Below are 12,556 nucleotides of genomic sequence, written 5' to 3'. Positions count from 1 at the left end.
ATAAAAGATATTGATTCTTCTTGAGATTTATGTTGCTAATTATGACACAGCTTCTCCCTAATTATCAGATTTATGTGTGAAAAGACATAAAATTACAGCTCTAAAACACACGCTGACTTCATGTGTGTTTTAAAGTATCTTCCTGTTTCTCAGGCCTCCAGCCAATCAGAGTAGCTGCTCATTAATTATGCAGATTTTTATGTAAATATGTCCAGAAGCAGCCTGCTGGAGGACTGAGAGGAATCTGGCTGTAAGGAAAGATGAATTTAGAGAAATATAAACAACTTCTGGTGAATAAAATGTCAGATATGTTTATAAAAAATGAGTCAAAAAAGGACAGAATACAGATGTTTACAGAGTAAAGGGAACATCTGTTCTTCCATATACAGGATTTGATGCTCAGTCTGTAATATGTTAATATGTGTGTGTGTGTGTGTGTGTGTTGCAGGCGGCGGTCCTCACTACCCTCCCAACCAGTTTGGGGCAGGACGCGGTAACTATGACAACTTCAGAGGTCATTTAGGAGGAGGAGGAGGAGGGTTTCCTGGGAAACAACGAAACAACAGGTAAAGAAGAACAAGGAGTGAATAAAAAAAAAAAAGTATTGATTATCTGATATTGATTACATGTAACCTGTGTGTGTGTGTGTGTGTGTGTGTGTTTGTGTGTGTGTGTGTGTGTGTGTGCGTGTGTGTGCGCAGGGGCGTGCGAGGAGACCCGCGGTCGATCATCGAGTACAGAGACCTCGACGCTCCGGACGACCTCGACTTCTTTTAAACACCACGAAGTGAAACTACAGGATGTTTTTTTTTTTTTTTTTTTCTTCTTTTTTAAAAAAACTTTTTTATTCCTACATTTCCCACAATTCCTTTCACCTTCCCTCCATGATCTGTTAGTGATTGTTTTTCCTTTTTTTGATTTAGGACTCTGTGTGTGTGTGTGTGTGTGTGTGTGTGTGTGTGTGTGTGTGTGTGTGTGTGTGTGTGTGTGTGTGTGTGTGTGTGTGTGTGTGTGTGTGTGTCAGCAGGACCAATGTGACTGTCAGTCAGAGTTGATGATGATGATGATGATGATGATCTGATTCGTTACACTTTCCAATAAAGATCAATATAGGAAGACTTTTTTTTGTGTTGTGTGTTGCTATGGTAACCGTGCACTCCCATGTTGTGTGAAATGTGTGGTTGTTTCTTACCATCAAATCACAGAAAACTAATATATTTATCAAGTCTTTTGTTTGTTTATTTTTGTTTACAAACAGTCTGAAACCAGATTTTCATCCAAATATGCTGCAAATTTTAAGTGAAGTTCCAGAAAATGATGAAAAGAAAATGTGGTGAACGTTTGTTTCCATCCACTGAAAAATGATGAACACAGTCAGAGACTTCATGTGATGCTTGGCGACACTTTCAAGCTTGACTTTATTTTTGACTGGTAGTTAATTTCAATGTATCTCTGAAGCTTTAATTCATGTATGTGAAATTTAACAACTTAATTTGCGAGGCAGAAATGACATTAAATCTGTAACATCCTTTAAATGTTCCTTCAAATCTGTTTAAATTATAAAAGCTCATTAGTTGTTAAGTTTTATTAATCTGAGGGGCATCATAGTACGACTGTTATTGTTGTCTTTAATAATAATGTATTGATTGATCAGTGAATTAAATGTGGATCATTATTCCCTGAAGCCCAAATGAACATATTGAGATGTTTTATCAGAGCGACAAACACAAAGATGTTGAGTTTACTATGATGGAAAACTGTTAAAAATCAAAGATTAGAGAAAAAGTCCAAAAAACTGAAAACAGATTTGTGTATCAGAACTTTGTTTTTTCTTCTTTCCTCTCCCATTAATCATCTCACCACCCCTCAGATTTATCTGCTGACCCTTTGGAGGGGCCCGACCCCTAGGTTGGGAACCACTGGACTAAACTAGCTAACTGTATATAAAGTAGTGTAAACTAGCTCCACCTCCAGCAGCTACAACAGTAACATGCTGCTCTAACACTGATGCTTCACTATTAATAATCTAATGATGTCATATATAATAATATATCAGTCAGAGGGACCAAACCACTACTTTTACTGCAATACTTTAACTACATCAAGCTCATAATACTTATGTACTTTTACTGCAATACTTTAACTACATCAAGCTCATAATACTTATGTACTTTTACTGCAATACTTTAACTACATCAAGCTCATAATACTTATGTACTTTTACTGCAATACTTTAACTACATCAAGCTCATAATACTTATGTACTTTTACTGCAATACTTTAACTACATCAAGCTCATAATACTTATGTACTTTTACTGCAATACTTTAACTACATCAAGCTCATAATACTTATGTATATTTACTGTAGTAGTATTTTCTTGCAGGACTTTTACTTGTAATGGAGTATTTGTACATTGATGTATTGGTGCTTCAGTTAAGGTTCTGAGTATTTCTTCCACCGCTGCTCTGGATGTTTGTGTGCGTTCAGAGTAAATAATTGATATTTAGTGAGTTTAGTTCAGCGTTTATTGGTTGTTTTCGTCTGTAATGTGCCTGTTAGCTCACATATTAAACATCAGCATGTTTGTTTAATATTTAACTCTTATGCCTCATAAGGGACCTAAAAGGGCCTTTAAAGTTTCATTTTTTTGATCATTTTGGCTGTGATTATGCTGTAGACGTGATATTTGTGTATTTTTTCTCAAATTTTGGAAGGTTAACCACAGCTCCTATATTAAGTCTATAACCATCTTTGAAGACACATGCACATGCACGCATGGGCCTTTTGACTCAATAAAATATACACATATTCTCTCTCAATCAATCGATCAATCAATTGATCAATCAATCATGTGTTGCACAGTATCTATCAGTTATATGGTGTTGATTAATTGTTATTTACCACAGATCTTTTCCTTTGTCAGTTGTGTTTTGGAAAATGTTTCTAAATTTGATCACTTACTCCTCATACAACAGGAAATGACCCACCCGTCTCCATGGCAATGCCCCGGCCCACCCAGACTGCAGAGAGATTGACTGAGGAGTTTGATGACATCATGGTGGTTACCATGGAGCATCACTTATGAGCTGAAAACATCAGAGACAGTGTACAGTGACAGTAGTGAACATAAGAACTAGACCAGAAGCTGAAGCAGAACATTAAATATATGAAGCTTTAAGTTTGCTCTGTTACTTTGATGCCGGAAACATCCATCTTTGTAACTGAATATTCTGAATAAAGTTGTCAATAAAGCTTTAATATCTCCGCCTGACTGCTCAGCTGTACTGGAGTAACTGCAGAGTAAATAAAGATCTGTCCACATGTGATACCGTCTGTTTTCTACAAATTAGTCAGATGGAAAGTGCCTGCATTCGTTGTGGTTTGGTAAACCAAGTGACACATCCTCTCTCTGTCTCTGTGCTGTGGTTGATCAGTGTTTCTACAGAGAATCATTTCATCACAACAGTCAAACTACTGCTCTTATTTCATCCAGCTGCTGAATGGAGGGAACATCTGTCCAGAGGCTGCTGGGTGAGTCCAATCTGCTGGATGTGTATTGATGTGTAAATGTTGAGAGACGATCACTGCTGCGTCCCACAGCAGACCAGTCATTAAAGCTCAAACCAACCTGAGTTTCATTTCTCTGTAGTTCTGAGCTCACTGTTGTGCTGCACAACAAACCAAGGTTAGTAAACTTCTTCTGTCACAGTCTGAAAGCCACTGATTCTGTCTGAGAGATCCTGAGAGGAAAGTTAGAGCTGAGGACAGAGCTGGAAGTCTGACAGGGTTATGAGAGCTTACTCTGTAACTCACTTATAGTACTCTGAAGGGTTTTTATTAGTCTTCTTTTTATGCAAAAAGATCACAAGTTTGTCGTTTCAGCCCTCACAGCCTCTCTGACTGTGAGTCCCAGCAAATTGAGGAATTTTTGTCTTTATTCATTGATATTGAACAACTATCTGATTTACTGAAGACACATGAAGTGGTTAAGTGTAAATGTGGTGAAATGAACACCTTCTGGTAACTGGCTGCAGCACTGAGACGCATTTATAGATGAAAACTGACACTATAACTGTACGACTAGGATTACTGTTGTTGACCATTAAAGTGTTACTGTGTGATACTCAACAGGTCATTATGTTTTCCTCAATATACAATGATTTTCTGCAGCCTCTCTGACTGTGAGTCCCAGCAGCTCTCAGATGTTTAAAGGACAGTTTGTCTCTCTGAGCTGTGAGGAGGACGACAGCTCTGCTGGATGGACGCTGAGGAGGAACACAACCAAACAAACCAGAACTGAGTGTGGAGTTAAATGGGGAAGATCAGCTGGTTCCTCCTGCAACATCAGCTACGTCATCCCGCCAGACAGTGGAGTTTACTGGTGTGAGTCCAGAGAGGGAGCAACCAGTAACAGCATCAACATCACTGTCACTGGTAAGATCAGACTCTGGAGTTAGTATTAATGAAGCTGAGTGTAAATGATGAAATGCTGTAGTTTGTCTCTGTGTTGAGGTGGATCAGTGATCCTGCAGAGTCCTGTCCTCCCTGTGATGGAGGGAGATGATGTCACTCTGCACTGTAAAACAAAGACCTCCAACCTCCCAGCTGATTTCTATAAAGATGGCTCCCTCATGAGGACTGAGCCTGCAGGTCACATGACCATCCACCATGTTTCCAAGTCTGATGAAGGCCTCTACAAGTGTAACAGCAATCATGGAGAGTCTCCACCCAGCTGGATCACTGTCACAGGTGAGGAGGTTACCTTTGATTTCACCACTTATTTCATCCACATGTTCACCTGACCAGGTGTGATTCTCTCTGCAGGTAAACCTACAACCACAGCCCTGACCCCTACATCGGGAGCCCCGCCCCCTGCCTCAGCTCCCCTCCAGCTTGTGTTCAGACTGGTCTGCCACATAGTGGTGTTCTGTCCATACTTCATCTCCACTCTCCTCATGGTGTCTTTATATCGATACAGGCCCACAGGTAACACTCTGAATCATTCACTCACCTTACAGACACTCAGCAACTATCAATCAATCACTCAATTAATTAATCAACCAATAAGTCAGTTAATCAATCAATAAATCAGTCTATCAATCAATCAATCAGTCAATCAGTCAATCGATCAATCAAATTTATTCTGGTGTGGATGGTTAACAGTTGTCTCTAATAGCTGATAAATTATCCTCATTTTCTTTCTGACCTGCTCTGACTGCAGGAAATGACCCGCCCGTCTCCATGGTTATGACTGCGCCCACTCAGACTGAGCAGGGATTGGATAATGACTACGATGACGTCATCACCTCTGTCACCACAGAGCATCACTTCTGAACTGAACAGATGTGTTGTCGTTCTGACGTGAAGATAAAAATCAGATTTCAAGTCCTTCATGAATGAAAAACAGCAGAGCATCCGAAACGCTTCCCTGTGGAACTCCACATGTTCTAGTTTGACTTGTACATCAAATGTGTTGAAGTTACAGAGAAGACAGGAAATATTTTTATATTTCTGCTGCTGTCTGTCTGTTTCAAGCTGCAGATCTGAAAGAAAACATGTCATAATTTTCTGCCATGATGTTATAAACTTGTTTTCTTAAAACTGGTGAAACAATGTGCAGAGAAATGTCACATCTATTAATGTATCTATCTCTACTGTTTGTTTTGTTGTTCATTTTATGACTTTATGTTCAATTATTGATGTAACACCAGTGTACAACCATTTCTGCAGGATTAAAAAGTTTGTGATCACCTCACTTTCACATTTCTATAATATCTTGTTTTCTAACAATATTATTATTTCTGATATATATTTATATATATTTATGAATACTGAGTTTGTCTGGGGTCAAAAGAAAACAGACTTTGACTGTTGGTCCTTCAGAAACTAGGACTGCAGTTGAATAGTCTTTTTTGCTAAGGAACATTCCTAACTTAGTTAAGTGACCCGGAAGTGTCTAAGCATTTCATTCTGAGATCTGATTATTAAAACCATTTTAATATAATAACCACTCGTCTGTAGTCAGAATGAATAAGTTGCATCTACTCTTGGGTTTTCTCCCCCCTCTGTGGTTTTATAGTTTCATTTCGTTGTTGCACATAAACACTTTTCTGTTAATAGTCTGTGGAGAGGAAACCACAACACTGACAGCCACAGACGGAGGAGGGATGAGGTTTTATGTGATGTGAACATGAACTGATCTCATTTTACCAAGAAGCAGGGTGGAAGAAGCATCTCTACTGTCTCTACTGCTCTGTGAGTACCTTATGTCCACGTCTGGGTTACAATAATGTAATGGAATAATGTGTTTTGGATTACATCTGCTTTGGCCACACAGTTGGTGTTTCCCCTTTTTGTGTCTGACTTTGTCACATTTAAATATATGCATATTGTTTTTGTTGTATGGAAAGCTATTTTTCACAGTTTTATGAGTCTGTGCTAAAGACACATAAAAATTTTACTGACTTATTTACATATTTGAATACCTCTGCCAAGGCTGCACAATCCTCAAAATGAATTTCATTAATTCTTCTTGTTCAAACTAACCTGAGTGTCATTTCTCTTTAGTTCTGAGTTCAATGCTGTGCTGCACAACACACCAAGGTTAGTAAACTTCTTCTAACTGTCACGCTCGACCTTTTAATGAAAACCTGATAGAAAAGTTAGAGTTGAGGACAGTTTTAGAGTCTGGAGAGGAATGTAGTGATTTACTAAATCAGGTTGCATTATTAAAACTTAAGAAACGTCTTAGTAAATAATTTCCACGTCGCTACATAAAGGAGACACTACTTCCTGCATTGACACTGATCGTTGATCGACCAGCTGGATGCCCTTAACAGCTTTATTCTCTCAGAATCTGGCTGTGAGTTCAGGGACCAGCGGCTGTAAATGTTTAGGTAGAGTAGGAATGGAGTTTCAGGACCTTCAAGAATTTTTTTAGTTTCTTTGAGCATGTCATCAGTGTGTCTTTTCACTACCACACTCCCTCCCTATTTCTGAGTGTGGAGTTAAATGGGGAAGATCAGCTGGTTCCTCCTGTAACATGAGCTACATTGTCCCGCTGGACAGTGGAGTTTACTGGTATGAGTCCAGAGAGGGAGCAACCAGTAACAGCATCAACATCACTGTCACTGGTAAGATCAGACTGTGGAGTTAGTATTGATGAAGCTGAGTGTAAATGATGAAATGCTGTAGTTTGTCTCTGTGTTCAGATGGATCAGTGATCCTGCAGAGTCCTGTCCTCCCTGTGATGGAGGGAGATGATGTCACTCTGCACTGTAAAACAAAGACCTCCAACCTCCCAGCTGATTTCTATAAAGATGGCTCCCTCATCAGGACTGAGCCTGCAGGTCACATGACCATCCACCATGTTTCCAAGTCTGATGAAGGCCTCTACAAGTGTAACAGAAAGTCATGGAGAGTCTCCACCCAGCTGGATCACTGTCACAGGTGAGGAAGTTACCTTTGATTTCACCACTTATTTCATCCACATGTTGACCTGACCAGGTGAGATTCTCTCTGCAGGTAAAGAAGCCCCGCCCCCTGTCTCATCATCCTTCCAGCTTGTGTTCAGACTGGACTGCCACCTAGTGGTGTTCTGTCTGTGCTTCATCTCCACTCTCATCATGGTGTCCTTATATTGACACAGGCCCACAGGTAACACTCAGAATCAATCAATCAATTAAGTTCACTCTGGTGTGGATGATTGACCGCTGAGCAGGGATTGGATGATGACTATGATGATGTCATCCCCTCTCTCACCACAGAGCATCATATTTATATTATATCATTTTATATTATATGACTTTATCACATTATGTTGTATTGTATTATATTATATTACATTACAGGTGTAGCTTTCAGGATTGAATGTGCTCCTCAGCTTTGTCTGATGTGTCAGATGTCGTTCAGAATACATATATGTGAGTTTTGGACCATCACGTGTTTTGTTGTAATTGATTTTCTGTTCTCACATTCAGATTTAATGAGGACAGTCAGTCAAAGCTCTGTCAGCAATAATCAACCAGTTTTTAATGATATAACCTTTATTAAAGAAAAGATGAGAACAACAAGTTCACATCTCCTCTGACTCTGTTTCATCATGAGTTCTGGTGTTGAGCTGTTATATCTTGGTTTGGACAGCAGGTGTCGCCATTTCCTCAGTAAAGCCTTTTTGAAACACTGAACTTTGATGATGAAAAAATGATGATGAACCGTTTTCACATATTACTGTTTATAGTTTGTTGTGAACTGTTTATTAAAGTTAAACTTCATTATTGAGTGATCCAGTGTTGATGTTTTGTAAATAGTTGATGTTTTGTGTAACTGAGCAGAGGTGAGTTTGTTAGTGTGACTCAAATAACATGAAGATAAAAATAAGACTTTGTGATGTTACTGAAGCCCAACTTATGGAAGCAAATAAGAGCCGTAAAAACTAAAGCAAAAAAACAGAACAAAACAGTGTTGTCTTCTAGAAAAAAGTTGACATGGATTGAACTTTTGCTGGAACACAACCAGACGTCACACTGTGATGGCCAATCACATACATGCAAGCGCACATTCCTGGAGGATTACTTTGTAATGTGAACACATATTCGACTGTTTGACAGATGAAACATTTGCCAGTGTGAAACTTTCCAGAGTTGTAAAATCCTGTCTGTGAGTGTTACAAACTGCTGCGTGGTGTTTTGGCTTTTGATGTGTCCTTAAATGCGTCAATCTGTTACTCCAGGTCGACTTCTTGGATGGTATTTCATTGTCTCACCGGTATCTTAAACAACACGCCCCCACCACCGCAGCCCCCTGCACTGTAGGTGATATTGCTAGATGTGGTCTGAATACAGCCTTAAGGTCTCCACACCAGATGTGTTCTTTTTCGGGCGATGAACAACAATGTTGGAGCAGTTAACAACCTGAAGGTGAGCAGTAAACCAGGCCGTCATCTGTTTATTTTTCTGGGGCGCAATTTTTGTTGAGAACCTTGATTAATTTGCAAAAACCTGATGTGAATAGTCAGGTGCCTCAAAATTTGTCTCTGAATGATTCGCAATTTCATGCCATTTATTTGCGTTGCTGTTGGTGTGTAAAGGCCTTTACTCAGGAACACTGTTCACATTCACAATGACACACTGCTGCAAGAATCTGAACCTGAACCAAGAGGAGAGACACATCACTCCAGTTCTTAAATCCTTCTACAGTTGATTTTAAGGTGCTTCTTTTAATCTTGAAGTGTCTCCATAGCCTTGCCCCTGTTATCTCAGCAATCTGATCAAAGATTTGTTCCAACCAGATCACTTAGATTTTGGCACAGTTACTTATTAGCATCCCTACAATCCTGTTTGCCATTTAATACTGTAAATGGCACAATCTAGTAAGAGTAGAGTCGGCTCAGCCAAAAAAACTTATGAACAAAGCAATTAAATCAAATTATCTAGAAGCGGGTAGGTTAACTGAACATAAAAGAGACAGAGACTGAATGGTTTCAGAAACCATTCTGAATGGTTTCTGTCTGATAACATTTTTTAAGAATGGAACATATTTCTCAAAATCTTTGATAATGGATATGATGTTTAATGTTTATCTTGACAGTGTCAGATATATAACGATAATAGTCTTATCAATCCCATCAAGAAGAACAGATTCATTGTTAATATCATGTGACAACCATCTGTGGAGGTTCTGCCTTAATTTAGTTGTTGGATATTATTTGGATAACTGGTCAATATGGACCCAGCAGATCCAGCTTTTTCACTGCAGGTAAATGAAGTTCTGCATGCTCTGGAGCAGCTCTCTGGATGGTGAGTAGATCAATTGTTACATAAACTTGGATCATATCTGCTGAGAGCTGCAGTTGTGATTGTATTATTATTATTACAGAAGCGTAAAGCTGCCACCATGACAAACAACACCTGTACCACATTACAACGTTATAATGAGAACAATTTATGTATTTATTTTGAGGGTGGCAGTTCTCTGCTGCCAAACATTTACATTTAAATGATATCTGAGGTAAACTAATGAAAGATAAAACCAGTGAACATATTAGGCCTGTTAGACCAGATATATCCAGATTTAAAGTCTACAGCAGAATTTGAACATTTATTGAAATGAAGCCATGTCAGAGGAGAAAAATCACTATTTGGTGGAGCTGTTAACAACTCATAGACATGTGAAATGTGACCCCGACTACACACTGCTTTTTGTAAGACGTCAAAAGACAAAAAGGTTGGAAACCACTGGTTTCATCTTTAACAATGTGTTGTATTTTAAAAGCTTGTTATATTATCCATTGTGTCAAATCTTCATCTGAAAAGTAACTAAAGCTGCCAAATAAATGTAGTGGAGTAAAAAGTACAATATTTCCCTCTGAAATGTAGAAAGTAGCATCACATGGAAATACTCAAGTAAAGTACAAGTACCTCAAAACTGTACTTAAGTACAGTACTTGAGTACTTGCGTAATGGCTCTGTGGTGGAAATTAAAATGCGTTGAATTTGACATGAGCTCCAGAAACATGAAACTGAACTGGTTTCACTGACTGGTGTCTCTGTTTTGACTCACTGTTTAGATAAACTCTGATACCAGTAGTGACGTGCGTCTAAAGATCATCCGACATCAGCACAAGATATAAATAACAGAAAACCACAAAAGAAAACATAACATGGCCCCTTTAAGACCAGACAGTTTGACAGCTGTTTTATCACATAACAATTATTATGCCATACAAATGTGTAATTTAAAAAATGATTTTGCAGGAACTGAGTGGCAAACTGCAGTGACAGCACTCTACAGTGAGTCTAAGTGTAGTTAAAGCTAATTTATCAACTTTTTACGACCTGACCTTTGAATTTTAATGCTCCAATTTCTTATTCAGTTAGTCAGTCATTAATAAGGCGGTAGATAAATAAAAAATAGAAAAAAGGTAACACAGATAAACAAGCTATTAAAAGCTAACCAGCCTCACTTAGATTTGTTGTAGATTGTTCACACTTGGAAATAGACACACCTGTTCACCTGTTTAGGGAACACTGTAAGCTTCTATACATGAAGCTGATTGAAATTGTAAATAAAGAGAAAATAGAATGGTTTAAGTCAGTTAGATTATCTTGAAATGTGTTTAAACATCTGTCATCATAAATATCAAAGAACACATGTATATAAGTGTAATGAATAAGCTGTTTGACTATTAGCAAATTAGGATGATCAATATTGGAGAATGTATAAATAATGGCAATAATGGATAATCCTCTTGGAGACTTCATTCAAAAAAGAAACTTTATTCTTTTTTATAATGCTCCGTATTACAGATGTTGAAATGTACATATTCACATATCTGTGGTTTGCAGAAACGTACAATGCCAACGTTTTATTTAGGCTGAAATTTGTCACCTTATATAGACGTCATCGGTCTCATAGCGTCTATTTCAGATGTTGTGGGAGCTCAACAGAAGTCTATCGGACTACCCTGCACATTAAAAAATGACACTAAAGGGGTACCCAGTGCGTAAAAAGTGACACATTGATATGTATATATATCGGGCTGATCTGACAGCTATTGGCTAACTGGTTACTTCACAGGTAAATATTAAACACACAGAACATGATCAATTTATGCAGTTTAGCATTTAGCTAGCATACTAGCATTATAGATAAATTACCAACAGTCTATGAAGTAGTTAAAAATAAAGCTAAAAATGTCTCAAACTCAACCAGTTGCAACTAGAGATGTGCCAGTATACCATTTTACTATACACAGCAGTGGAACTACCTTTATAAGTAGCTTTATGTTGTTTAGCCACAAGGAATTAACTTTCTACTGGTCAAAGAGATGCACTCCATAAATCGATCAATTTCATCAGGAAAAACTCATGAATTTTAAAAATATGACTGTGTCCATAAAATCTAAGAGACTGAACTGCATCTTAAACTTTGAACATACAGAGCTTTCTGAAGTACTGAATCAATATGAAGCAAATGCATTAACAACAGTTCAATTTTGAAGCATTTGATACAAGCAGTGGCAACAACTGCTGGGCAACTATTACTATTACACCTAAACTCTTAACTGGGATAAAGCAGTGCCTGTTGAGGGCAGAGACTGTTGAATTTTGTCTCTAATTGCCATCGCACCTTTCACAACCAGGTCAGTAGCAGCTACCAAATCATCACCATGGATAAATGATGCTATCGGTAGCTGTAAGCAGGAATGCAGGAGGGCTGAGCGCAGATGGAAAAAGACAAAACTCAATGTTCACTTTCAATATATGAAAGAATTTTTAAACTTACTCAATCAAAAAACCAAGGATGCAAGATCAGCTTATCTCTCAGACTTAATTACCGCTAATAAACACAATCCCCGAGCTCTGTTTAGCACAATTAATCAGCTTGCACAACCTGCTCTTGTTACTATCTCTGCCACCTCAACTGAGGACTGTGAATTGAATTTGTCATTTTTCGTTTTCATCAATAGCATCCAACATTGTGCTGCCATCCACCACTTTTGATCCACCTAGTAGTGTTTCAAATTTACTAACCCATTTTGCCCCAATTACCA

The 12,556-nt window shown here is 38.3% G+C and overlaps 3 protein-coding genes across 3 annotated transcripts in view; all 3 read left to right on the top strand.

Moving 5' to 3' along the window:
• LOC121889796 (serrate RNA effector molecule homolog) overlaps window positions 1-1,119 on the top strand; it is a 14,699-nt gene extending 13,580 nt beyond the window's left edge. Inside the window, exons 20-21 of the mRNA XM_042402040.1 lie at window positions 449-566; window positions 702-1,119. Coding sequence (XP_042257974.1) covers window positions 449-566; window positions 702-777 — 194 coding nt within the window. The 3' untranslated portion in view covers window positions 778-1,119. The remainder of the gene's footprint in view (window positions 1-448; window positions 567-701) is intronic.
• Window positions 1,120-4,176: 3,057 nt separating this feature from the next.
• Window positions 4,177-5,748, top strand: LOC121889738 (Fc receptor-like protein 5). The gene is made up of 4 exons (XM_042401935.1): window positions 4,177-4,437; window positions 4,516-4,752; window positions 4,828-4,989; window positions 5,225-5,748. Exons 1-4 carry the CDS (start codon window positions 4,206-4,208, stop codon window positions 5,335-5,337), a joined length of 744 nt encoding a protein of 247 aa, XP_042257869.1. The 5' UTR covers window positions 4,177-4,205; the 3' UTR covers window positions 5,338-5,748.
• Window positions 5,749-6,953: 1,205 nt separating this feature from the next.
• Window positions 6,954-7,618, top strand: LOC121889793 (Fc receptor-like protein 5). The gene is made up of 3 exons (XM_042402036.1): window positions 6,954-7,136; window positions 7,215-7,452; window positions 7,528-7,618. Exons 1-3 carry the CDS (start codon window positions 7,046-7,048, stop codon window positions 7,529-7,531), a joined length of 333 nt encoding a protein of 110 aa, XP_042257970.1. The 5' UTR covers window positions 6,954-7,045; the 3' UTR covers window positions 7,532-7,618.
• The last annotated feature ends 4,938 nt before the right edge of the window (window positions 7,619-12,556 follow it).

This window comes from Thunnus maccoyii, chromosome 22 (genome assembly GCF_910596095.1).
Source record: "Thunnus maccoyii chromosome 22, fThuMac1.1, whole genome shotgun sequence".
Classification (NCBI taxonomy): Eukaryota; Metazoa; Chordata; class Actinopteri; order Scombriformes; family Scombridae; genus Thunnus; species Thunnus maccoyii.
The sequence above is the reverse complement of the archived record's forward strand: the minus strand, read 5'-3'. Positions and strand labels throughout refer to the sequence as shown.

What these genes read in the sequence shown, in the direction of transcription:
- LOC121889738 (XM_042401935.1), top strand. Translation starts at nt 4,206, where the DNA reads ATGTTTAAAGGACAGTTTGTCTCTCTGAGCTGTGAGGAGGACGACAGC. An exon ending in CATCAACATCACTGTCACTG is followed by an intron (nt 4,438 to 4,515) that starts GTAAGATCAGAC and finishes CTCTGTGTTGAG; the next exon opens with GTGGATCAGTGATCCTGCAG. An exon ending in CAGCTGGATCACTGTCACAG is followed by an intron (nt 4,753 to 4,827) that starts GTGAGGAGGTTA and finishes TTCTCTCTGCAG; the next exon opens with GTAAACCTACAACCACAGCC.
- LOC121889793 (XM_042402036.1), top strand. Translation starts at nt 7,046, where the DNA reads ATGAGCTACATTGTCCCGCTGGACAGTGGAGTTTACTGGTATGAGTCC. An exon ending in CATCAACATCACTGTCACTG is followed by an intron (nt 7,137 to 7,214) that starts GTAAGATCAGAC and finishes CTCTGTGTTCAG; the next exon opens with ATGGATCAGTGATCCTGCAG.